General features: G+C 41.2%; 1 protein-coding gene across 1 annotated transcript in view; it reads left to right on the forward strand.

Annotated features, from left to right (window-relative positions):
* Nucleotides 1-26866, forward strand: part of DLGAP1 (DLG associated protein 1) — an 888408-nt gene that overhangs the window by 614714 nt on the left and 246828 nt on the right. Inside the window, exon 5 of the mRNA XM_042963009.1 lies at nt 15109-15323. Within this exon, the coding sequence (XP_042818943.1) occupies nt 15109-15323 (215 nt within the window). The remainder of the gene's footprint in view (nt 1-15108; nt 15324-26866) is intronic.

The raw sequence follows: 26866 nt of genomic DNA on the forward strand, positions 1-26866 counted from the left end.
CTATATTCATTGCACCATGTTCCTCCCCTGTAAGAAAATAACGACCTGGGTAAGAATTACCTGGTAGGAAAATATTCCATTTTTTCCTGTGCCACTTTTGTATGTGGAAGGATTTAAACATTACCTAAATGAGAGATGTGTCATGCTGACATCAAATATCTTATAAATTAGATTAAAAAGACAGGATTGTTCTAAGGTGAATGGAAGCCTTTTTAAAATTTATTTATTTATTTATTTATTTATTTATTTATTTATTTTAGCTTTTAAAAATGTTTTGAACCCCACCGCTCCTGGCCCTCGGAGGCTGATACATCAACAACATGCAAAGCATTTCAACCATCAGGCTGCCTTGATCTGGCTTTGCAGAGGTGGTCCTGACCTATCTGATGGACTCTTTTTTTTTTTTTTAATTTTTTTTTAACATTTATTTATTTTTGAGACAGAGAGAGACAGAGCATGAACGGGGGAGGGGCAGAGAGAGAGGGAGACACAGAACCAGAAGCAGGCTCCAGGCTGATGGCCCAGAGCCTGACGCGGGGCTCGAACTCACGGACCGCAAGATCGTGACCTGAGCCGAAGTCGGACGCTCAACCGACTGAGCCACCCAGGCGCCCCATCTGATGGACTCTTTCCATCTACTTAGGCATCCCTGACCCTCGCCAGTGCACTCTCTGACTCTCGGCTACACAGGGACCCGGTCAAAAAAAGGACGCTCCTATCATCCTCATTCTGAAGTTAGACAGCTTTTAAGAAAGATTCTTCTCCAAATTTTCAGTCAGTGAAAGTAAAGATAACTAAGAGTCAGAGAGCTCAACTCTAGAAGTATTACTTTAGGGTCTCAAAGCTATCCATTCAACAAACGCATATTAAACATTTACTTCATAGGAGGCACTTTGGGAGAAACAAAGATGAATCGCATTGCCCTATGATTAATAATGAACGTGGCAGTTGTTCTGTGCCGGACGTTCTAAAAACAGTGCTTTTCACGCCAATGAAAGCAACCAATTAGTGGCTAGTGAAATCAATTCAGTGGGTCACAAACAACATTATTTTTAATTAAATAGAATACAATAGAAGAGAATAGGAAAGAAGATAGAGTACATGGCACACAGAGAGGTTAAGTCTTTCTTTCTTTTAGTTGTATATGTGCATATACTGGTTTCTAAAGGCAGATGTATTTCTTACCATGAAAGGTAGTCAAAAACCATTTAAAAGCTACAGAGAGAGAGAGAGAGAGAGAGAGAGAAGAAAACATAAGCTTTGCTCTCAAGAAGCTTGCATCTTGCGGGGAAGACAAAGGTAATTAATGAACAGCAGAACCCTTCGTCTAAAGCAGACTATGACTAAGGGGTACAATGAATGTTGCTGATTTAGTGTTCCTATGAGATTTAGGCCAGGCAAAACTCACCGTGACAGCTCATTACTTCTTCCTCCTTGAAAAATTCCTCACTTGGCTTCCAGGACAACATACCTCGCTGATCTTTGTCATACTCCCTTGCCTATTCCTCCTTAGCTCCCCATCTCCTGTGGTTGGGTCCATGCCAGACGGGCACAGCTCTTGGACCACTTTTCTCTACTACCAACACTAATTTCTTAGGTCACTCAGTCATTATCTGAGCTTTCAATACCATGTGAGTGCCCACATTTGTTTTTGCGGCCCAGATGGCCTGAACTCCCAGACTTGCATATCCAGGGCCCTATTCAACCTCTCTACTTGGAGGTCTCATGGGCATCTCACACAGAATATGTCCCACAGTAAGCTCCTAATCTTTGTCACCCAAGTCCGCACCTCCCTTGGATTTTTCTCATCACAGCTAATGGGAATTCAATTTTTCCAGCTGATTAGGCCAAAAATCCTGGCATTGTTTTGACTCTCCTGTTTCTCTCAATTTCCACGTCCAAATCATCATTGAGAAGCCTCTGGGCTCTACCTTCTCCTCACCTCCTCGGCTACCACTGTTTTTCACCTTCAACTCTCATCTGGTTTAGTGCATGAGCCTCCAGATTCTTCCCTGGAGTCTACCTTATCCCCTCTAGCAACCTCAACTCAGCAAGTCGAATGATCCCTTTATTTATTTATTTTTTTAAGTAGGTTCCACACCCAGTGTGGAGCTTGAACTCATGATCCAGAGATCAAGAGTCCCATGCTCTACCAACTGAGTCAGCCGGGTGCCCCACCAAGTGATCCTTTTAAACCAGGACTTCTGGTATCTCTCATCAGAACCTCCAATCTCTTACCATCTCAAGGAGTAAATGCCACAGTGCTTACCATGGCCTGTGAAGCCCAGTGATCTGGACCCCATGCCCACCCATCACCCCTCTTGTTCTCACCTGCTATCTCCTCTCACTCCACTTCCCCACCAGCCTCCTCAAGGCAGCATGACAGGCAGACCTCCCCAGCGGGACCTTCTCACTCTTCTTTCTGCTCCACGTACTCACCCTACAGATCTGCAAGCTGACTTCCTCCCCGTTCAACCCTTACTCAAGGTCACCTTCTCAGGGAGGCCTCCCGGGGCCATGCTCTGCAGCGTGGCAAATGGCACGACTATCCCTCCTCCACATGCACACTCTGCTCCCCTCTCCTGCTTTCCTTTCCTCTATGCCAAAGCTCACTATCTAACGTACATTTTATTCACTGTATTCATGCCTGTCTTCCTCCCTCCCCATTCTACATTGCGGTACCCCCAATACCTAAAGCAGTGCCTACGTCACAGTAATAGGCTCAATAAGTGTGCACTGGATAAATGAACAATGGCTTTAAAGTATTTGAAAAAGTCACAGAAGAAATGACACCTTTAACTCCAGCTTAACCACCAAGTCGAAGAAGGTAATACCATAATAAAGTTTGGTCTAAGAAACCTCACCTCAAACTCTACAATGAATACTCCCGTTGGGACATTTCCTTTCGATGGAGCCTGAGCTAGTTTAGAAGTACTGGTTCAGATAGCTACTGAATGTGTGATACTCATCTACGTGCATGCTCGTATGGCAAGTTCTGTTAGTTCCGTATCATGTTGCCTAGAGGAAGTGGGTTGAAGTACAGCCTTAAAAGTACAAATCTCCAAAAGGCAATTTCCCCATATGAGATTATTAAATGGAATGTTGTATTACACATGTGCCTAAAGACACCCCAAATATTATTCCAGTCTCTCTAGATGTCAACAACTACATTCACATAATTTGAAAGAGGATATGTCATTGAATTAGAATGAATGGTGTTCATGAAGGAAAGATTCTATTTTGGTCCATTTGAATACAGTATACTTTTTTTTTAAGTTTATTTATTTATTTTGAGAGAGAGAGAGAGAGAGAGAGCATGAACAGGGGAAGGGCAGAGAGACAGGAAGAGGAGAATCCCAAGCAGGCTCCACGCTATCAGCGCAGAGCCAGAGGCAGGGCTTGAACCCATGAACGGTGAGATCATGACCTGAGCCGAGATCAAGAGTCAGACGCTTAACCCACTGAACCACCCAGGTGCCCCTGAATACAGTATAGTTTTAGGTGTCATGAATGTAATTTGGAATACAAAGACCGAACAGCACCGAGGTGCACTAGTAATCAGATGACAGTGATTTTTTTAAAAGAAGGATATTTTGAACTTTTTCTCTTCTCAAATCTATTGTTTTTTTTTTTCTACTATACACCAAACAGCTAAGTTAATGGTTCACAAGGGTAATAATCTATGAGCTCATTTGAGAAAACTTAGTATCCCAGACTTAATGGTAAACTAAAGGAAAATATTTGCTGAAATCTACTGCAAAAATTTGTAATTTTGAATTAAGTATTAATACTGGAGATGATTGACTTGATATTCTGTGGACTGCAAACTAGCTGTTCCAAGATTATCAGACTTGAAGTTCTAAGGAAAAAAGATCCATAGTCATAAACATTGACAAGCAGTGGGGGCTCAGAACTTCTGAGACACATAGAAGATTTTACCCAACACTGAAGTTCAGTTCTGATGAACTACATTTGGGCTTCTATCTACCTCAAGAGGAAGATCACCAACCTTCTACCCACATCTCTGCTTTTGAGCACCAGGCACAGAATTCTAATTTGCCTCAGGGAATTCAAGTTTTGGAATTATAGCTACAACCATAGGGGATGTAGTGGACAGACGTCATCACGTATGACTACACCACTAATGGGAAAATATGATGGCTCATCTAGCCATTGCAAACCATCAGATATGCCTCCAATATGCCTGAAAGACATGTGAGAAATGAGCAGTTGCATTAAAAGATAAGAAAGGGCTCCAAACTAGCTCATCTCCTATAAGTCAATGGAAATAAATGTGAGATACTTACTATAGACGTAAACCTCTGCTGTTTTTAATCTTGCTCTCTTTTAGGATGCTTGTTTTCTTGCTTTTATTTCACAAAAACTAGTAGCCAACTATAACTGCTGGATGACAGGTGTTCTGTGGACATGATTTTTTCAAGTCTTTTGGTTCTTTCAAGCATCTACCCCTCTCTACTTGTTACGGTTTTCAAAATGTTACAGCGTTATAGCCCCCAGTAACTTAATGCTTGAGTTTTATGTTGAACGGAAAATTGCTGTTTTGAAACTTATGGACAGCAAAATGATATGATGAAAAGAACATAGAAATTTGAAACAAACCTGCCCTCCCATTCTAGTGTGACTTACCAGCTGTAAAACTTAGTGTAAGTTATTTAATAGCACCGAGTCTCAATTTTCTCATCTTTGCAATGGGATTAATACCAACAGAGGGTTTTGTATTGCATGAGGTAATATTTGCGTGTTGGGATTATACAATGGCCACTAGCAGGCCCTGAGGCTAGCTACTTCACTGTGGATGTACTGAATGAGAGAGGAAATATCTTTGACCCAGCATTCCAAGCAATGGTTGAGACGCTTGCTCACCCAGCATTCCAAGCAATGGTCGAGACGCTTGCTCACCGAATAGGCTTAGATCATGCTCTCAGCCTCAAGCCAAGCAGGGAACGCGATATGCTAATTGGCTTAGCCAATCCTCAAGTGCAGTTCCTTCTGGGAAGGAAGGGTTCTCCAGAGCAGAATCATGGGGTTGTAACTACAAGAACCAGAAGTAGAACCAGGGCAGCAAAACCCACAGATGTCCACCACCATCAAAATACAGGGGGGACGAGGAAGAAAATTAATTTTCCTCCCCTGTCCTGAAATTACATCAGAATGTGGTATTTTAGCTACTACTTCTTGATGTGGAATCGTAGATAGCAGCCCCTCTGATGTCAGCTATCACCTCAGTAACATTTTCCACCGGTCGCCAGGATCCCTCCTCTCCTTTGAGGGGTCACGGACCTCACCCCTCACATTTCTCCCACAATGCCTTTTCTCAATGGCATCCATGCACTTCACACACATGTACATTCAACTCCTAAGGAACAGTTTCACCACCGGGGGAAGAAGATTTTTAAGAACAAAGCACAAACCCAGTAGGTAATTCAAACGTACTGAAATACTCTACTCAGCTTGACTTGCTCTAAAGCTGTTTTTTCCCTTTCCTTCACTTATCCCCCAGATTTGCCCAATCCACTTAAAATTTGTAAATCCCGTTGAGACCAGAGACTGTGTTTTATAAAATGCTTTTGGTGTATTTACCCGGCACCTACTATTGTGCTAAGTACCCTGTAGATTCCTGTAAACGTTGGTGGGTGAGGATAATTCCATAGGGGTACAGTGAGCGAATCACCATGGCTTAGTACTGTTTACAAAGTTCTATTTGAGGGTGTTTAATAATTTTTATTTGGAGGGTGATGTAGCAAAGGGTCTAATAAACCTTATTTAAAAAGAGGTAGGTATTTACTCTTGTCCTTAAAAGGTAATTTTTAAGCAATCTGAAGCAAATGAAGGTTTACACCCGCTTTGGGTTTCATGGGGAGTTAGAAAGGGCGGTTGCCAGAGAAATCTGATTGGAAAACACCAGTCAGGCCTTGGGATCTGCACATCGCATAATTGTAATTTTCCTATTCTTGCTCTTTTTTTCTGCTTTTTGCTATGAGAAGAGCAAGCTTAAAAGGCTACAGGGACATTTATGCCAAGTCGCATTTGTCAAGTTGAAAGCTGTGTGGAGCAGAAAAGCAGTTCTCCCAGCTGTAAAGAAGATGCAAAGGACCCGAGTGAGTAGGGAATCTGAGAGCTCACTAAAAGTGCTTAGAAGGCCGATACATTCACGCCATTTCTGTAACAAGTTGTAGGCAGGCACTTGAAATCCAGGGTGAAGCCTCCTTATCACTGGGGTGCATCCAGGCCCCCAAAGCCATCCTTGAAAGCTGTCGTTGTCCTTCAAGTTTTCTACTCCCCGCAAAGCTGTCCATTTGTGTTTAAGCGCTGATAACAGCAGTTGGTAAGGGCACCGTGAAACAGCGAGACAGCAAATGCTGTTTTACTTCCTACTTAGGTGTCTATTACTTTAAGCCCTCCTCATTGGTGCTAGCAAGTTAATGACAAGATAATATTTATGCTTATTTCAATGGTTACATTTTATGTTTATTTTAAAAATACAGTTGAGTGGGAGCATAAGCTCCATTTTTTTTTTTCGTTTATTTGTTCAGTGACTCAATCAGCATACATTCATCAGAGGCAGGGTGATATTAAAGCTGTGACGTCAGACAAATCCAGACTCCTACTCGTTATTATGACCTTGAGCGAGTCATTTCCGCTTTTGGAATCTAAGTTTTGTGGCAGTAAAATGGACATAGTAATGCCTGTTTCACAGGACTGCTGGAAGCACTTAAGTAAGGTATCTCTTCCAGCCCTCTGCGATTATTCCACAAATGTCAGATTACTCCATATATATCAAATCCCTAGCTCTCCTTTCATAAATACAGTTTTTCCTATATTTATCCTTCTTCATGAGCTCAGGTAAGACCTAGTAGGTTGACCCCCTCAGCCATAGCTCAGCGCCCTCATTTACCTGGTTCCTCTAATAGAAATACTCAGTTGCTGAAGGGATCGACAGATGCAGGGGTAGCCTTGCGAATATCAACCGATTATCGATCTCCACCATTTTAACCACTGCTCCAACTTGCCATATTGTCCTTATTTCTATCCCACCAATAAAATGCCTAACTTATTTCTCCTAGCTTCCTTGGTTCCTGACGAAATAGAACTTTGATTTCAGTCCCACCTCAGCCTTAGATTCTTGGGTTTTCCTCCCAAATGTCTGCCATCCCGACCTGCTCACAGAATTGCACTGGCCTACCCTGGTATATTTCAGGACATATGTTCCATTCCAGCTGTCCCAGCTTTCTAAGGGTCTGCATTCCTTTTGTGGCTCTCAGATTTCCCAAAATCTCACACATTTTCATTCCTCCAAACCTCACCATCCAACCTTCCATCTTGAGATAATCCGCTCTCCAGGAGTCACCCACACATGGCTTCATCTTCCAGCCACCATCTCTCAGACCATCACTGGCACAAAATGTCTGACTCTATCTACATGTAGTTACACTGTACTGACTGCAGCCCAGCAAAAGTGGGGGACTGAAACCACAGGTCCTTTGGAAGAGCCTTTTAAAAGTAAGCCTTCTCTTGTCTGAAATAGTATTTCTCATAAATTATACTTAAAGGCTTGTAGTCTTTCATTTGTTTTATTAACTTTTTTTCCTCTGGACAGAACTTAAAACTATATGGAGGGTTTTTTTTCTTATCTGAAATATGTATTCTTTAGATTGCCATAAAATAACAATTGTTATTCAAAAGACAGCCAAGATCTGATCTGAATATAGAGAGAAGCGGTGGGGGGGGGGGGGCGGGGGGGGGCGGGGGGAGGTGAGGGTGGTAAATCCCTGGACTGTGACAGTAGACCCCATCTTGGGTATAGTATCAACCTATACTAACTACTAACCTCTCTGGACTTCAATTTCTTTTTTTGACAAGCTAAGATTATAATACTTCTTCTTATCCTTCAAGGTAGTTGGAAGGATCACGAGATATGTGAGCTTCTGTTTGTTTGCAAAAGCATGGCACAGATGAATGCTAATTATTATCATCAATTTGGTCACTATTAAATATGAACATTAAGTTCTATAACCAGTATCCCAGAATACATCCATGTCTTGTTTTTATTTTTGCACATACTCTTTAAAAGGCATTTGATTCTAAGATAAATTTTTCATGCTTTGGCATCTTTGATACTGGAATGAATCATATCATCTAGGGAGAGTCAGAGTTTAGTTGGTGGCATTTCTTTCTTTCTTAGTGGCACAAAAAAACACTGAGGGTTTTGCAATGATATCTTAGATTCAGGACAATGTGGCATTTGGATATTAGAGGAAAGCTGAAGGAACTAAGTGTACTTTGTCTTTTCAAAATGGAAACTTCATTAACCAAGTGGGGATACGAGCCCCCAAAATCAGCAAAATGTTTGAGACATTCAGAACGGAAGGTATTATCTTGGGTCATATAACTTTTCAAGGTTCCTCATGGGAAAGACTTTTTAAGGACCCCTAGTTCATCACAGCTTTTCCTCACAGATCTCCCAGAACAAGTGTGATTCTCTTTTAAGTGAGTTTGGGGAAACCTAAAGGAGAGGGGAAATGGCAGCACCAGAAGACAGTCTACTTTTAAAGATCCTAAAAGAGAGATAAATACATTTTTGTGTATGAAACTTTTATATTTTTACATAGGATAATATGTATATTATATTATAAAGTATATAGTATATAGTATGTAGTATATATATATATATATATATATATATATATATATAGTATATTCTTATACTAGAACATCTACATTTAAAAAAAATTTTTTTTAATGTTTATTTATTTTTGAGACAGAGAGAGACAGAGCATGAGCAGGAAAGGGGCAGAGAGAGAGGGAGACACAGACTCTGAAGTAAGCTCCAGGCTCTGAGCTATCAGCCCAGAGCCTGACATGGGGCTCGAACCCATGGACAGTGAGGTCATGACCTAAGCCAAAGTTGGATGCCCAACTGACTGAGACACCCAGGTGCCCCGTAGAACATCTATCTACTTTAATGAGCCGAAGATCCTCAGCTAAAATACCGCTGCTTTTTAATCCCCAATATATTTATGGCTGGCCGTACTTTAAAAGTAGCCATAAAGAGACAGCTTTCTAACCTTTTTCTCAGATTTTTATGATGTTTTGAAGTCCACAAACTATATTCACGCACATTATTTCTATTCATTACACCTCTATTATCACCCCCATTTTAGAGATGGAAAATCTGAATCAAAGAAGTGAAGTGACTTATCCAAGATCACACACAGTGAGTGAAAACAAAGCTGTTGTTGGAATTCATTCATTCATTTAGTGTCACGTTTACCCAGAAACCTCTGGTCTTTCTGGCAATGTACTAAGCCCTAGAAATAGCGAGGTAAACAGTAATAAGTGTGCCCCCCCTTTTCCCTTTCAACCCCCCCACCACCACCTCTGTGACTCAGCACTGCACAGAGCAGAACCTTCATGCAGCCCAGAGGCCCCCTCACCCCCACCTCTTGGCCTTGACAGCCCTCATACATCTGGAAGGCACAGGTTTGGGGTCAAAGTTTTAAAACAAAACAAAACTTTGAATACAAAAATAGTTCCTAGGGAGGTGTTTCTTTTGTTTGGTTGGCCGTTTTTTTTTTCCTCTCTAAAATTTCTGCTTTGTAAGCCAAAAAGAGGCATTTAGGATTCAATCACTGGGAAGCCAGGTAAACTTCCGGTGGCCTAAAGGCTGCAGGCTTCCCTCTCAATCCTGCAGAATAGAGATGAGACCCCAGGACAGAGAGCTGGGAGTACTTCCTGATGGGAACTCTCACTTAAAATTGATGGGAGTAGACAGTATATTAGGACTTTATGTTTTCGCTTAATATATTTCAATTATTCCTGCTCCTCCCTTGAGAAAGAAAATTGGAAGCAGGCATCAGAGTCTTCTTGGAAAGCCAATGTCATCCCTTGGAGGGGTGGGGAGGGAGTGTGTGTGTGCTAACAATAGTCCAGAGCTCCCCAAAAATACCTTTGCTGAACACTCCCTATGCTCTTGGGCACATTACTTCATTTAATCCGGGCATAACTCTATGGGTAGGAAACAGACAAGAAAACTGAGGCCTGTACCTAGTTACTGACACAGCAGGAACTCAAACTTGGGTAGTCTACATGTAGAGCTCACACCTCTGACCCTCCAGCAATACTGCTTACCTCATTTCAGTTGCCTTACCTAGTAGTTGGAGAGATGACACAAAAACACATAAAACAAATAGTGTATGTAAGTGCCATTGTGTGATTATGCACATTAAGTGTGCAGAAGGAAGATGTGAATCAGGTTTGGGGCCATATAGCCTTCAACACAACCATACAACTCAGCCCTTGTAACTTGACATCAGCCACGGCCAATGTGTAATGAATGGGTATGGTTGTGTGCCAATAAAACTTTATTTGTAAATACACATGGCAAGCTGGATTTAGTCTGTGAGCTATAGTTTGCTGACTCCTTATGTATGCTATATATATGCTATATATATATATATGCTATATATATGCTATATAGCATAGATTTCAATAAATCTATGCTATATAGCATATGATATGTGCTATAGATTTCATTAAAAAGATCAATTTAATCTGGAACAGTTGGAGGGAGCTTTAGAATTTCTGAGTTCAGCCTGGAAGGAAGATTTGAGACAGTCTTACAAGACCCTACATGATCTGGCCCCACACCCCTAGCCTTTCCTTGTATCACTTTCCTCTTGCTGGGTACTCTCCAGTCACACTGTCATTTTTGTTCCTAGGCTTTAATTACACACCAATCTTATTCTTACTCTAGGGACTCCATGCTGGCTGGACCTTTTGTCTGGAAGCTCTTCCCAGCTCACCTCTAAGCTGGCTCCTTTGGTCAGCAGATCTCCTCTGGAATATTACTGCTTTCCTACTGGCTTCTCCAAGGAACGAGTTAAAGTAGTCCCCCTCCAGCCACTTTGTTACATTACCCCATCTTATTTTCCTGATGGCATTTATGATTCCTGAGATTATCTTGCTCATTTATGTGTGTGCTTAGCTATTATCTGTTTCTTCCTGCACTGCTTCTAGAATGTATGCTCCGTAGTGTGAGATCAATATTTATTTTGTTCACTGTTGTATATTCCAGGCACACCCAGACCATGGCTGGAAAAGAAACAGGCAAAACATACTTATAGATATAAAGGAAGAAGGGAGAGAGACAAAGAGAGAGGCAGGGAGGAGACTGAGAAAATGCAAGCATGCCCCATTAGAGCATGTTTAATTTTCTCCTGTTCCATAACTGAACAGCTACAATTAGAATGACCCATCATTCAGTGCCCATACACTATTTCATTTAAGAAAACATCCTCATCCTGTAATTAGAAGATGATAGCACTTGGTTATGGTCATTCCTTGGTCAGAAGTAAGTCTTCTATACTTGTGAGCTATGACATGTGGTCTAAATTATAGACTGGCTATTCTCGAAATAGAAAAATGCACACTAATCCTCGTTTTGTTTTCTCAAAAACAAAGCTCTCTATTGGGGTTTAATGCTTAAGCATAAGCATTAAAAATCAAACAATTTCTTTACTCTAACTCATAACAACTACAATATGGATTTTATTACTGTTTCCTTAACATCCGTTGGGTCCAACCACCCCCAGGGTTGGTGCAGACAAGCGGGCCATCCGGCTGGCCTGTCGTCCTCAAGTGCCCAGGCTGCCTTTCTGCCTGCTCCAGCTTCCTCTCCTCACCAAGACTTCTATTCCTTTAAACTGCCAAGACCATTAATACTGAAGGCTTTCTCAGACAGTTGTAAATTTGAATTTCCCTACATTTTTTCTTTCTGTGCAACTGAGGCAGAAAGACACATCAACCTTTGACTAGATCACAGCGGTGGCTGTGCCAATGACTCTCCTTCCTCTCTTTCCAATCAAAAGGGAGCAACATGGAGACAGACTTATCAGCCCAGACATGGCGCCAGCGAAATCCACAAACTTGTTAGGTTCACCCTTATCTCCTTAGTTACTTCTTCACCATTTACCAAATCCCTTTGTCTTATCAATTCTTCACAGATTTATTATTTCCTTGTCTACAGGGTATAAAAGTTTCCTGCCCCAGTTGCTTCTTTGGATCTTCATTCTCTTGTGAAGGCTCCCAAGTACATGTAAAAAAATAATAAAATGAGTATGCTTTTCTCTTGTTAAAAAAAGGGGGGGAGTAACATTTCCCACTTGGGCCCCTTACAGAGGGGTATGCCACGGTCTCCTCTTCTGCTTTAGAGGTGGAAAGAGTCAGAATAAAAATTCTGACTCAATCATAACAACTTCAGTGACATTATTTTCCTTCTCCAAGATCTTGATTTTCTGTTTCTTTACACTTTTCCTACAACTGATTTCTGCATTATTTTATAGGTAATCTTATTGTCGGCTACCCTTAGGTCTATGAATAACGTGTTAATTTTTAAATTCCATTCGATACAACTTCTTAGCTGCTATCATTTGCAAACTGTTTCATTGAGAGGTATTCAGATTAAATACTTTCCAGTTGGTTCCCTTGGCAACAGATGCAACCTGTTTCTCATATAAGTCCAAGTTTCTACCATAAACTAACTTTGGAAAAAACATCTAAACAGCAATTTGCCATGTTTTGTTTCGTAAGTGATATGACCGGATATAAGTTTGTCCTTGGTCTCTGACATATTCCAGAGACCAGTGCTTATTTAGGAGCTATGCATCAGTGCTGAGAAATGGCAAACGCTGTGTGCATCATCTGTGACCCTAAGCTGTACCGATTTAATTTATAAAATGTAATCGCTAAGCCAATAGTGAGGTTCTGAACATGATCATACCTTTACAATGAGTCACCTGCCAATTGAAGGAAAACAAGACTGTTCCAAACGTTTATAATTTCACTGAGAAATCTTCCTTGTTGCTATGGTGATTTTGATGCTATTTAGCTAAAGCAAAAACTCCACATTGTTACTACCATGATTAATAAATGGCAAATGAATCAGATGCAATGGATTACGAAGGTGTCATGGGACTACAGTTATTTGGTTCCGTAGATGCCACACATCATGGCCCAGAAAGACAGACAGCATTAAATAGTGGTCAAGAGCAAGTCCTCACGAGCTGCCAGGTCGGAATTCTGCCCCTTTGTAGCTGAGACTTTGGTCCTGTTACATAACTTCAGTTTCCTCATTTGTAAACTGGGGATAATAATAATAGTACCCTTCAGCTGTGTGGATCAAATGAGAGAACATTTACAAAGCACTTAGAACAGTGCCTGCACATAGGAAGTGCCACTTAAAAATCTGTTAAAATAAACAAACTGCATAATGAAGCTTAGCCTAACTTCACTGGTAGTTTTCCAAATTAGAACTCACAAACCACTGTTTCAGGTCCATAAGTAGCAGCATCTCTTCAGTCTGATGTTTCTAGACATAAGCTTTCAAATTATGCAAATAAAGTCATAATTTAAGGAGCAGAGTATAGTGCTTTTTTTAATGGAACATGTATTTTCACTTCCTAGAACTTAGACAACATTTAGAAACCTGTGTCTAATATGTGTATGTGTCATCGTGGACAATTTTACGAACCCTTCAGATGTAAAATTGATATATTACTAATCACAAAATTTAGGTTAAGAAAATTCTGATCTTGGGAGTCAAACCAAAATGCTTTAAATGCCAGTGCTGTGTGTTCTTTGGCAAATTCCTTAAGCTCTCTGACTTCCTGTTTCCCATCTGAGAAATACAGAAGAAACCTTGCACAGAGTTGTTATGCTGTTAAAATAAGACCCTCTAAGCAAGTTGCATAGCATAGTTAAATGTTAATAATGAAACACTGCATTATTGATGAATAATCCGTAAATAGCATCAAAATCTTAAATGCCTGTTTGCCTTCTCATTGAGACTTGGCCAGTCCTTCCTGGCTACTCCTTCCCCGTCACCATTACTGATAACTCCTACCTGCAGTCTCTCTTTGGTGCATATTCCATTTATGGCACCATACCTTAAACTTGCTGGTGTGTTGATTTGGAACTATTCCCAAATGCGTTTATGCTCTGTCTTCTCATCGCTGTTATAAATACGTTAAGGGCAAAAACCAGCCTCCTTCTTCTTTGGTGTCTTTTCGTTAAGCCCTGTGTACCGTTCCACACACTGAAGGCTGATTATTGCTTCTTAATGGATGAGAAGAGTGGTCATTGTGCATTTCTTTTACTAAGTGGAGGAGTAATGAGATCCTAGTTTGAGTCCGTGTGGAAATGGAAAATCTAAGTGGAACTGAAGACAAAGTCATAAAGAAGCCTTCTGTAACATAGTGTAGTGCTCTGCTGAATTCAAAGGCAATGACTGTAGAAAGAAAAAGGAGCAGTGTGCTGAGAACATACTCTTGTGTGGTACCCCCAAATGGGGACTTAGAGTAGGATGCAGCAAAGCAAGAGGAAAAGAACAATTCAGATAAGTAGCTTTACCAGGTAAGTACAGAATCTCTTCAGGGTTGGGGGTGCTCGCGCGTGCGTGCGTGTGTATGTGTAGTCAGAGGCCAAGGATAATTTAAATTAAGAAAATGTCACTGGCTTTCATGAGGAGATCATTGGAAACCTTTAAAGACTGCTTTCAGTAGATCTATGGAGGCTGAACCCAAGTTAAGAGGCGTTCTGAAAGAATAGGTTTTTGGAAAGTCAATGCAACTGGTTTAGGAAGCAGAGAGACTGGATACAAGACAGTGGAGACGGACAGTGTGAGGACGGTGGAGATAAAAGTGAAAGTTTCTTAAATTTTAAGTGACAAATGAAAACAAATAATTGAAAATCTCAAATAAAACTATTTCCCTTTTCAACAGCGTTCTTATTGGCATTATTTCTTGGAATTCTTATTCTTATTGGCATGAGAAAAATGAGAAGTAAATCAGAGGCCATGGTTTTAGTTTTTCCTAATACACAGGATGTTTTAAAGATTGAGACGTGGAATGGCACGTATTCAAATATTTTCAAACCAACTCTAGTAAGACACCATTCGTGAAAAGTAAATGTCTGAAGTTTTAGATAATTTATCTCTGTCACCCACGTTCGGGGTCCTACCAAAAAATCAATAAAGGAAAGAAAAGTGTAGGATTTTATTAAAAATGAATTCTCTGTTTTATATCTGAATAGGTTCCACAGGATGAATGGACAGGGTACACCCCTAGAGGTAAAGACGACGAAATTCCGTGCCGAAGAATGCGGAGCGGCAGCTACATCAAGGCCATGGGAGATGAAGACAGTGGTGACTCTGACACAAGTCCCAAGCCTTCTCCCAAAGTTGCTGCGCGAAGAGAAAGCTATCTCAAGGCTACTCAGCCATCCCTTACAGAACTCACCACACTCAAGTAAGTGTTTCCAACACTACACTTCTGGTAGTCCAGCTCCTTGTATTGTCACCTAGAATCCGATCGTGGGACCCCCCAGAGTAACTGGGGCAAGAGACACCCTACAGATGGAGCAGTGTGATGCACTGAATGGCCTAGTGATTTTGACATGGGTTCTGACTTGTGTATCCCAGTGCCTTCAAAGACATGGGCACCCATGTATATGCTGCATAGATCATAAACTGAACCACAAGCCCCAAGATGAAGAGTTTGAAACAATCCAGAATGGCTTCTGAAATGAATTAAGATTTCTGGTCAATGAAAAGATCTATGTATCTCAACTCTTGGGTGTTTTCTTAACCACTAAATCTGCAGGACAACTCTTTCCTATGACACCTTTGAATTTTTCAGATAACTGAGTAATACAATAGAGCAGATGATCTTGGAGAAGCTTATAGAAAGTGGCTATGCTTAAAATTTGGATGATATGTGAAGGTTCTTGATATAGGTTTTTAAATTTGGATGCTAAATGCATATAATTTGTAAGACCTTAAAAATGGATTTGGGGGGACACCTGTCTGGCTCAGTCGGTGAAGCATGTGGCTCTTGATCTTGGGATTACAAGTTCAAGCTCACATTGGGTGTAGAGATTACTTAAAATTAAATGTTAAAAAATGGTTTTTGGTTTTGAAAAATATGATTAGAAGTAGTCCTTACCTCTATTTGTGCTATTTGTAAATACAGAATAACACTGCAAAAGAAACTACTGAAATTATTTTAAGCAAAGCCTGATTTAATTTTTAATATTATTTATGGAGAGTAAATCGGAGCCTTGGAATGTATCAATGCTTGGATCATCATTTGAAAAATATTTTGTGGATGATTTGTATTTTTAAGTGCCTTTTTCCCCATGTATTGAGGAAATACATACTACTATTCATGAATTTATATTATGCTACAAAATAAAATATTAAAACACAAAATAAATAAAATAGAAAAAGACCAAAGCCATCAGGCTAAGGAAAACAAACTAGACTATTAAGCTAAAACACTGAAAAACAGCTGACTATTCTATGATGGAAACTTACTTAAATAGAAAAGTATGCTATAGCTTAAAACAGTGGACAGAGTCCCCTCACAAATTTTTTTCAAGGGGTCATGTGGAACCTCTCCAGATCACCTCAATAAAAAATGAATACCAGTGTGCCTGGGTGGCTCATTGGTTAAGTGGCCAACTCTTGATCTTGGCTCAGGTCATGATCTCACAATTCATGAGTTTGAGCCCCACGTCAGGCTCTCTGCTGACAGCGCAGGGCCTGCTTGGGATTCCGTCTCTCCCTGTCTCCACCCCTGCCCCATTCATATTCTCTCTCTCTCTCTCTCTCTCTCTCTTTATCTATCTCTCTCTCTCAAAATAAATAAACTGAAAAACACTTTTACTTAATACCAATGACATTAGTAAACCAACCCAAGAAAGAAAGCTTTTTTCTTTCCTTCAGCCTCCAGTTGCCCTTCCTCTTTGCCTTTATCATTGCAAGTATCAGTTTCCTCGGGCTGCCATAACAAAGTGGCTTGAAACAACAAAAACTTGTAATGTCACAGTTCTGGATGCCAGAAGTCGGAAATCCAGGTCTCGGTGAGACCTTGCGATGCTCCTTGAGACCATGCTCCTTGAGAAACTTGTTGAGAACAATCCTTCCTTGCCTCCTCTCAGCTTCTGGTTGTGGGCCGCCAATCCTTGGCATTCTTTGGCTTCCAGCTGGAGCACTTGAATCTCTGCCTATCTCATGTGCGTCTTCACACAGCTGTCTTCTCATCGCACCACTCACATTGGATTAGAACCCTCGCTAATGACCTCCTCTTCACTTGATTAAATCTGCAAGACCCCTATTTCCAAGTAAGGTCATGTTCACAGGTACTGGGAGTTAGGACTTTGATATATATATATATATATATATATATATATATATATATATATACATATATATATACATATATATATATACACACACACACACAGAGAGAGAGAGAGAGAGAAAGTAATTCAACCCATAACACTGCCACACAAGGTAAAAGTTGATCATGGAAATGAAAAATAGAAACAGGTTTTTGTTGTACTTTGGCACACCTCATGGAGGCTCAGAAAATTAAATGTACCCAGTCAGAAAAAAAAAAAAAAAAAAAAAAACACTGGATTTGTAATAAAGGCAGTCTGCCAAGGTGGTTTAAAATGAGGGTGGCCAAGGATAACTTCTGGCAAATATCTTCTATGGACTTTAAAATATCTCTCCACTAGAGCCAAGGTGCTAATTAACATCTTCCAGAAGAAGCAAAAGAGGGAATGTTTTGCGCAAGAAAGTCACTTAGACCTTCAAGAGCTCAGTTGCCTCAAATGTATACCAAGCGGTGGGACTCTGCAACCTACAGAGTCCCTTCCAGAACCTTAGTACCCCCTTAGTTTATCTATCAGGATGCATGTGTCACATTGGCTGAATGACACTTTAGGTCGCAGGTAATGAGATACAGCGATTGCCGCTGTAATAACCAGGTATGAGGATAACTGAAAGGAGCAGAGCATAAGAAAGGCTAGGAGAGTGCTCTGAGGAGGCTGAGGACTGGGGGGTAGGTGCAGAAATCACCTCTCACACATGTGCCCTGGTCTACTCTTCTCCCAGCTTCAAGGGCTGTGGGCGATCCACTCTGAAGTCATTGGAATTCTTCCTTGTTCATCTTGCTTCCTACATAATACCATCTTCCTCTCAAGCCCAGGGCCCTATTTTTACAACCCTCGTATACTTCCTTGACTTCTCGGAAGTTTTAAGAGCGGCAGTGTTGAAGAGTTTTAAGAACAAGACAAACACGGAGGGTGGCTAAGCTGTTGGTGGAGGTCAGCTACTTGGGACAGTGAAATCAGTCACCGAGCTGAGTTGGTGACTATTCTCTTCCTCCAAACCTATGGAAATGCAACATGGTAACCAATTTACTATGGGGACCCCTGAAGAATTGAGAAACTTTTTTCTACTCAAGATGAAAACTCAGAAACTCAAGATGGAATTTCACCAAACCATCTCTATTCTTTAGCAAGCAAGACAACATCTGACCATCATTCAAACGTGCCTTTCTTCCCTTTCCTACTATTCCATTGCCCAGGCTTACTTCTCGTGGTTCCATTTGTCTCCATTCATTCCTCCCTCACCTGGTTTAGGGATTCCATTCCTCATTACAGTCTATGTATTAGGCTTCCGTCATACATAACTCCAGATGATTCCTAGTGAGTGCTAGTTTAATGGTATCGGAGGTACACAAGAAGACAAAGGAAATGCACTATGGAGGCAAAAATTCCAACATGACATGACTTATAATCAATGCCGTCTTCCATTCCTTAATGATGTTTTGACTCAAGACCATTATTTCTCTAGAAGTTCGAAGCATTTGGTCCCTCATGAGAAAAAAAAGATCCCCATATCCTGGAATTCTAGTTCCCCAAAAAAGAAGACTATATTTTTGTTCTTACTTCTTTGACATTTAAGTCACTTTTTTTCCTCCTTCCTCCTCAGCAATTCACAGCTTTAGGGATGAATCATAGCCATGAACCAAGATAACTAAAATTAGCCAAGTGAGATTAGGGCAACATTTTGTTGGAGGTTTTCAACTCCTATCTTCTGTCAGAAATGTTGGAGAGAAAGCACTTCCCTACTTTCTTACATTGTTTCTCTCTTTTGTATTTTTTAAAGGCATCTTGAGGGTTTATTTACGAGGGTTGTTTTCATCACCCACTCAGTGTTAATGTGTCCTAAGGTCAGTGGAACACTCTAGAGTCATAAGCAGGCTTCAGACAGTGAACTCCGTCTTGGGGCTGCAAAATTCCTGTAGCTACTCACTGAGGATCATTATTTCTTTCACTCTCTTGTCTCCTTCCACAGCCAGTAATAAATCCCTTCACCCCACCACTAGCTTTCCCTTCTTTTGTTATTACCCAACAATGAACTTGAAATGGATTATTATCCAAGAATATTACTATTTTCAAATAATAATTTCTGGATGCTGAACAGTAAATTCTCAGGCAAGTCGAGGAGAAGTTTGGGGGCCAGAATTCCCTCAAAGCGTGTCACCACAGCTTGGCTCTAATGAATTTAACTCTCTTAGTTGGACTTGTTATAACTTGCTATTTATTTTAGCATTGAGACTACAGCCCTAGTTAAAAAATCATGGCCAAATCCCATCTTGGACTTTCCCCCCGCCCCTGACATTTTATAGAAAGAACTTTCTTAAAAGCTGCTATTTAAAAGATTCTCTATTTAAATTCAACTGTCCATTAATCCTAGGCAAATAACACGTTAAAATTTCTTCATACTTCTTTATCTCTTCATCCAAGAACTGAGAAAACTTTTCTCCTGGAGGAAATAATCTCTAACATTACACACTTTCAAAGGCCTCTGAAATCGACAAGGAGGGCCCCAGACTTCTGTGCACGTTTGATTTTGTGGGTAAGCAGGTAGAGCTCCTAGCACTTTTGATAAAATGTCTAACAAAAGGCTTCAAGCAGGTTCATGTTCAGTCCTCAATGTCTTGAAGGCAGTAGTTTTGTGTGTTCAGAATGGCTAATCCTCTTAATCTGCATTCTTTTCCTGATCCTGAACTTCTTTTTTATGTATATTGGTGAAACACTAAGTAGCTGTGTGGCTTTGGCAACTGGTTTAATGTCTCCGAGCCTGGCACACACACACCCAAATTAAATGAGAGGCTTGGGCTCTTAGCATGGATGGTACCACTTAGATAACTCTCATCACCACTCCCCACCCTTCCTGAACCCCCAGGCCCATGGCAGACAGCATTACCCGATTCCAGCATTAATGGATCCCAGTACCCTTCCTGCTGAACACAGATTGGGCTTCAGAACCCTTCTCAACACAGTTCTCTAGCACTCACTTCTCATTGACTAGTGATGCCAAGAAGTGCTGTCTCTCACCCACAGTCTCTGAGAGATCTTTCCCCACTATTGTATATAATTGTAAGGATGAGGCAGGGAAGAACTGGGAGTTCACAGTTTAAAGACAAAAAGATCAGCATTGGTAAACAAAATAATTTGAGAAGAGTTAGATGAGGCGTTCTCCTACAACTGTAATTCTGGAAGTTTAAAATGTATCAGTGTTATATCAGGAACCCAAAACTAGCTTTTTGCTAGAGTCTCTGTTTTTGATTATCTTTGAATAAACTTCTTGCTCCCGTTTTTCTCTCTGGACACAGTGTTCCTCGAATTCCACAAGCCCCTCCTGCCCACCTGCGGTTCCCCAGGTGCCTTCTCTCCCCAGAAAAGGGGGACCTGGGGCATATGAACATGAGAGCATTTTTTTTCTAAGGATGTGAGCCGTGTTTAAGAACCTAGCCATATATATCATCCCATCTCTTTCCTAAGTGGTATGAAATGTCTCTGTTTTCCTCTGTTGTCTGTTTTTCCCACATGCTTTGACATTTCTCTCCTGCCTGACCACCATTATAACTCCACATATAACGACAGACAATCTTTACGATAGAAGAGAGAACAGAACCCAACTGACCCTACAATATTGTGAATATGATTCAGTGATATAAACTCAAGATAGTTTCCCAATCCTTTCCTGACCACGGTACTTTCCTCTATTACATTCCATCCTCCCAACTCCTTTACCCACCCACCTTCCACAATAATAAGACAAGGGAAAAGGTTAAAGCTAAAACTCATTCACCTGCCCCTAGAGAAATTATCCGAATACCCTTCAACCCCTTGCTAGAAATAAGGCTCATAGAAAAACAAAACAAACAGTAACTGGTACAAGAAATTGCCCATTATAGTCAGCCCAGATCACCAGGCCAAGGTTAAGAAAAATCAGTCCCTCTTTGAGGCATGAATGCTTTCCTCCAAATGAGATGGGCGTGTGTTGAGCCCTGTATCTGTACCACATCCTGGTCTCTTGGGATATAATTGCTCTTTAGAAAAGCCTGTTTTGGGGTGCCTGGGTGGCTCAGTCGGTTAAGCAACTGTCTTCGGCTCAGGTCATGATCTCACGGTTCGTGGGTTCGAGCCCCGCATCAGGCTCTGTGCTGACAGCTCAGAGTCTGGAGCCTGCTTCGGATTCTGTCTCCCTCTCTCTCTACCCCTCCCCCACTTGTCCCTGTCTCTCTCTCTCTCTCTCTCTCTCTCTCAAAAATAAATAAAATGTAAAAATTAAAAATTAAAAAAAAAAAAGAAAAGCCTGTTTTGGAAGGACACTTGCATAGATTAGACTGTCCCTACAATGACCATGACCCCAAAGAGGAAAGAACTGCTTGCATATCTTTGAGGGAGGTAAAGGAATGAAAGGAAATTCAGATACATTTTAGAGAGAGAACATGTTGACTCAGGCTTGCCTTGAGGTAAAGGAAAGAAGGGCCAAATGACCATTGGGTCAGAGATAAGGAGGCGTTGGCTCATGCCTGAAGTTCAAGGGAGAAGCAATAGGCTTTTAGGAGCCTGGGTCCAGGTCCGTCAGGACTAGTGTAATAACAAACCCTGTACCTATATCTTTTCTGTGGCTATACAGTATGTCACCTGAGCTGTCTTCTCATGACCAGGCAAGGCACCAAAGACTGGAGAAACATGAGCAGGGGAAGACCCCAGAAAAGGGTTCTGGAAATGAAGATTCCCTAGTCCCCTCCTGCAGTACCGATCAGCAGTGCTACCCACTGGCATGCCAGGAAGACTTGTGTTTACCGAGATATTTAAAATCCTTTATCCTGCCTGTCTGCTGGCTACCGTGCCTTCAATTTAATATCTACATTCCCCGTTAAAGCGCAGACAACCAGGTAACAGAGAACACCCTAATTATAATCAGAAAGGGTATTCATGTAATCACTCACTCATTTATTCAGGACCTTTAATATTGAAGTCCCTGTGGGAGACATTTATACCTTGGTTTCAACACATTTATTAAATTCTTTACTAATTTCTGGTTTTCCATAGTCAAGTGGAAAATATATACACACACACACATACACACACACACACATATATGTATATATATATATAGACACACACATGCATTTGTTTATAAATATATATTTATATATAGATGTTTTTATAAATATATTTATATAAATACATATTTTTTAGAGACATAAATATACCCTAAAAGATACTCTAGAGTATATAGTTGTGCCCTAGAATCTAAGAATGGTGGAAGAAGGCACTACAGAGAAGAAATAAACTAAAAATTCAGAGGCCAAAGGTATTCAAGTTTATCATTTTGTCCAGAATTTTTTCTGGTCATAAAAATCTACTTGACATGAGGAGAGCGTTTTCTTTCTTTCTTTTTTTTTTTTTTTTTTCATTGCAGGTTACTATTGTGTCAGCATAGTCCGTGTTATTAGTTTGGCTTTTGTTTTATATCGTTAAAGAAATCCTCCTGGTTCGTCTCTGAGAGCAGCACACTTATGAAGGAAAGAGAAAAGCTGCTTTAAAGGAAGCCTAGGCAGACATATTAGGAGGCGCCTCTAATCCTTTTTGGAAGCAGGTTGGGTGTGAGTCCTAAATAAATCCATCTTTACAGAGAATGCATATGGGACAGGAAAACCACTGACATTCCTGTATATAAATAAGAGGAAACGACATCAAAACTACAGCCCAAGGAACTTAGGTTAGCTGCAAGGGGAAACTTCTAATGGCAAAGTTATTAATCATGGAATAAACCAAGTGGGGAATTTGAAGACAAATGTTTCCAGGCACCTTTTAAAACAACCTGAACTGTCCTTCTCTGAGAGCTTTGGTAATTCTGCCGACTTGGGTGGAACGGACAGAATGTCTGTGTGAGATTTTCCCAGCCTGTGGAGTCTAAGTTAAGTCTAAGCCGAAGACCAGCACGATGTTCTTATCATGTTTATTCATCTTGGATTTTTACATGAAGCATATGCAAGAAGATGAGATTTCTAGGCACCCAAATAATGCACTTCTCCTTGAGTACGTCACTGCTCTTCCTGACTCTCCCATTTCTGTCACCCGAATTACCATTTTCCTAAATTCTGTCTTGAAACATTGCAGCTCAAACTCTCACCTCTTAGGCTTTAAGGCTTCCCTCCTCATTTGAATGACCACAACGACCCATCTCTCTTACAGGCACCAGCCTCTCCCGGCAATAACTCCTATAGACTTCCTACCAGGTCACCGAAACATCACCTCTGAATTCCATTGCGTCCCTGTACTTAGTCCTCAATGGGCACATGTTAAGATGAACACACAAAACAGTATGACAAGCAGCACTAATGATTACTGAAGTACTGAAGTCTATCCTTCTGAGACCAAATATTTGGCTCTCTCTCTCTCTCTCGCTCTCTCTCTCTCTCTCTCCCTCCTGGAGGCAAAATGTATTTGTGCCCCATTACCACCATCAGAGGCAGAAAACCCAAATTCTGGTCCTATATTAAACTTTAAAGTTTATGATCTGTGGATGATGAATGATTGTCCGCAGAACAGAGAATGATACACTGTAATATCTACAACTCGTTCAGATATGGCTCCTCCACACTTGGAGACCTGCAGCCTCTAATTGAAAATGACCTGCCCCCTACATGCCACTTGTAATGCTGGAATAAGAACAAAACATCCCCAGTAAGACTCCCATTCAAAAAGAAGAAGACGGGAGACAACAGTAGTCACTGGTCCTTAGCGATTCTACAATCCCACTGGGGTGGATGTTCAGGCTCCTTACTCTGGGGAAGGCAAGGTTTCTTGATTAGGCTACAATTCTGCTTCCTGGAAGCAACTTCCTTGTACTTTGCTCTCGACGTTTCCCAGCTCCCTGCTCTGGGAGAGTCTTCCATTTCTATTATTCCGCCTGATCATATTCAAAGTACACGGCTGGGAACATGTGCTCCTTAGAGCCCAAGAGACATTTTAGAACTCCCTTTGTCACTACATCTTTTAAGTGCAGTACAGCTCTCTCAAGACTGTAGTCAGCTTCTTATCTGTGGATTTGGGTGACTTCCGTGTAACAATCATCACACTCGCAGAACCCTTCTAGATACAACGATCATTTTTGCTCTCTTTGTTTGCCTTCCCACCCCCATGCCTCTAAGATACTCTCAGCCTAAAAATGTATTAGTGCTTTCCTCTGAATCATTTTGTCTAATCAAAGTATTTACCTAATTGCATATTCGTTCCCAACGCTCTGACTCCACTCAAAGATTTGAACCATAAGGTGAGGTAGCCACATCCTTGATTTGAACCTTGTCGCAAGTGGTAGTTTTTATCACTCAAAGCCCTCCTCGGGTTTACCTTCTACAAATCGGGTTGAAATCAGTTGCTTCTTCCAATCCTTCAACTCCTCACATCTCTAGCCTCCCTTTATCCCCTTCCGTTGCTGCTTACAATCTAACCAATTCTTTTCTGAGCTTATTTCAAACTGCATCATGACTGCCGACAGCAACCAACACATGCTATTGACATTCTGTTTTGTACCTACCTCCCCTAGAGTTCATTTATTACATCATCTACCTCCCAGGTTGTTGCAGACAACAGTTTACCAAATGATTCACCACTGCATAACCTAGATCGGTATGTTTCCCGGCCTCCCATAGTTACTCACCTGCTTGCTACCAATTTCTGAAGCTATCCTCACATATTTTGGGGTGTTCTGGTTGTTGCTACTACAGGGGTACCCCATTTCTGGTACCAATGTATGTACCAGTTAGGCTAGGCTAGGTTACGCTCTGGCGATAATCCTCAAATCTCAAAAGTTTCTTTCTTGCTCCCAGTATACGTCCATTGTGAATTGTCAGGGGGCTCTGCTCATTTCAGTCACTCGGATGTCCAGAAAGACAGAGAGTACATCTCAGTAGGTGCTTCGATGGTCACCAAATCAGAAAAAGAGAAAGGACGTAATGAAGCACTCTTTCCTGGAATTGATACACATCATTTTTGCTCACGTTTCATTGCTAAAGCCAGCCAGATGACCACACCTGTTTCAGAGAGACAGAGAAGTGCAGTCCTACTGTGTGCCCCGAAAACGAAAAGCTGGGTGTAAATTTGATGGACAGCAGCAATGGTACCTCAAGGTCTTTGTTTACACTGTTCCCCACCCTACCCCCCCCAGAAAGCCGTCTCTGCTTCATTTATTCATTCAGTTAATGCAGCATGTTGCTGAAGAGTGCAGGCTCTGAGGTGAGATTACCTGGCTTCAAAGTCATAGCTCTGTCACTTCTAGCTGTGCTACTGTGGGAAAATCACCTAAGCTTTCTGTGACTCAATTTCCTCATTAGTTTTACAGGGATGATAATATTTCCTACCTCAAAAGTAGTTGTGAAGAATCAATAATGTAACATATGCAGAAGACTTCAAACAGTGCCCAGCACACGCTAAGCGCTCCATACGTGTTAGCTATTACCACCCTTATTATTGTTTGTGGCCACCTATTATGTGCTAAGCATTGGGATACATTAGGAGCCAGGATTCCTAGTATAATAGAACTTACAATCTAATGGGAGAGGAGAGTAGGAAAAAACTCTTCGCTCTTTTTGATCTTACTCTCAAATTGAACCTCTCCTTGTTAACCATTAGTTCTTCCTCCTAAGAATTCCTGAAGCACTGTGTTCAAACATTTCTCAAGGTAGTTGTAGCCTTCTTACATATACTTCTGTTTTCTCTGTCCTCGCATCAAATGCTATCTGAAGTAATGTTGGAAAAGCACCGGGCATAGGGTCAGCCCCGAGAGGTACTGAATGAATGCTAACTTACCGTTAAACAATCCCTCCGTGCCTCAGATGCCTTGATCGGTAGCTTCCCAGAGTGGCTTTGGCCCGTAGTTGTTGAGTTGAATTGTCATCTAATACCCACCTGTCGCCCTTTGGCTATGCCTGGGCTCGCTCAGACTCCACCCTTCCTGTGCGTCTGAATCTGTGGTTCTCTCCCTGTTCCTTCTCAACCCTCCATAGTATCACCAGCCCACCTGGAGACTGGGAGCTCAGTCTGGCAGGTATACATTAGCATGTTAAAAATATCTATGCAGGGGCGCCTAGTATTGTCATCCACTCTGAACATGAGCATATTTCTGGCAGTGCGTCTGGGGAATCCCTGTTTGTTCTAGCTCAGTGAAGAGGAGGGGAGAGACTCTAAGACCAACAGTAATGAGTCCTTTGAGAATTAGAGCAGGATTCTCTGCAATAATCACATTACCTGGCTAGCATTCTTTCAAATGGATCTGTTACCCAAATAAACCAAGGAAGAAGAAATGTAATTTGATCATCTATCCTGATAACGAGTAACATTTTAATTTTCTTCCAAGCCCACTTTTCAGGTAAAAACCAGGTAAAAATCTTAAATAACACTTTATCAAGTGTTTTCAGTATATCTCATTTGATCCTCCCAATGGTCTCAGGAAAAATTTAGAATTGATTTTCACCAACATTTTACCAATAAATCAAGGGTTCCCCATGGTTGTGAGCCTCAGAATATAGAGCCCAGCTTGGTCTTGGGTCTTAGGCTCCGGCCATCTGCTTTCCACTCCATCTTTCATCCTCCCATGACATCCCTCCACAATGTCTCGTGGAGCTCTGGG

The sequence above is a fragment of the Panthera tigris genome, chromosome D3 (genome assembly GCF_018350195.1).
Source record: "Panthera tigris isolate Pti1 chromosome D3, P.tigris_Pti1_mat1.1, whole genome shotgun sequence".
In the NCBI taxonomy this organism is placed as follows: domain Eukaryota; kingdom Metazoa; phylum Chordata; class Mammalia; order Carnivora; family Felidae; genus Panthera; species Panthera tigris.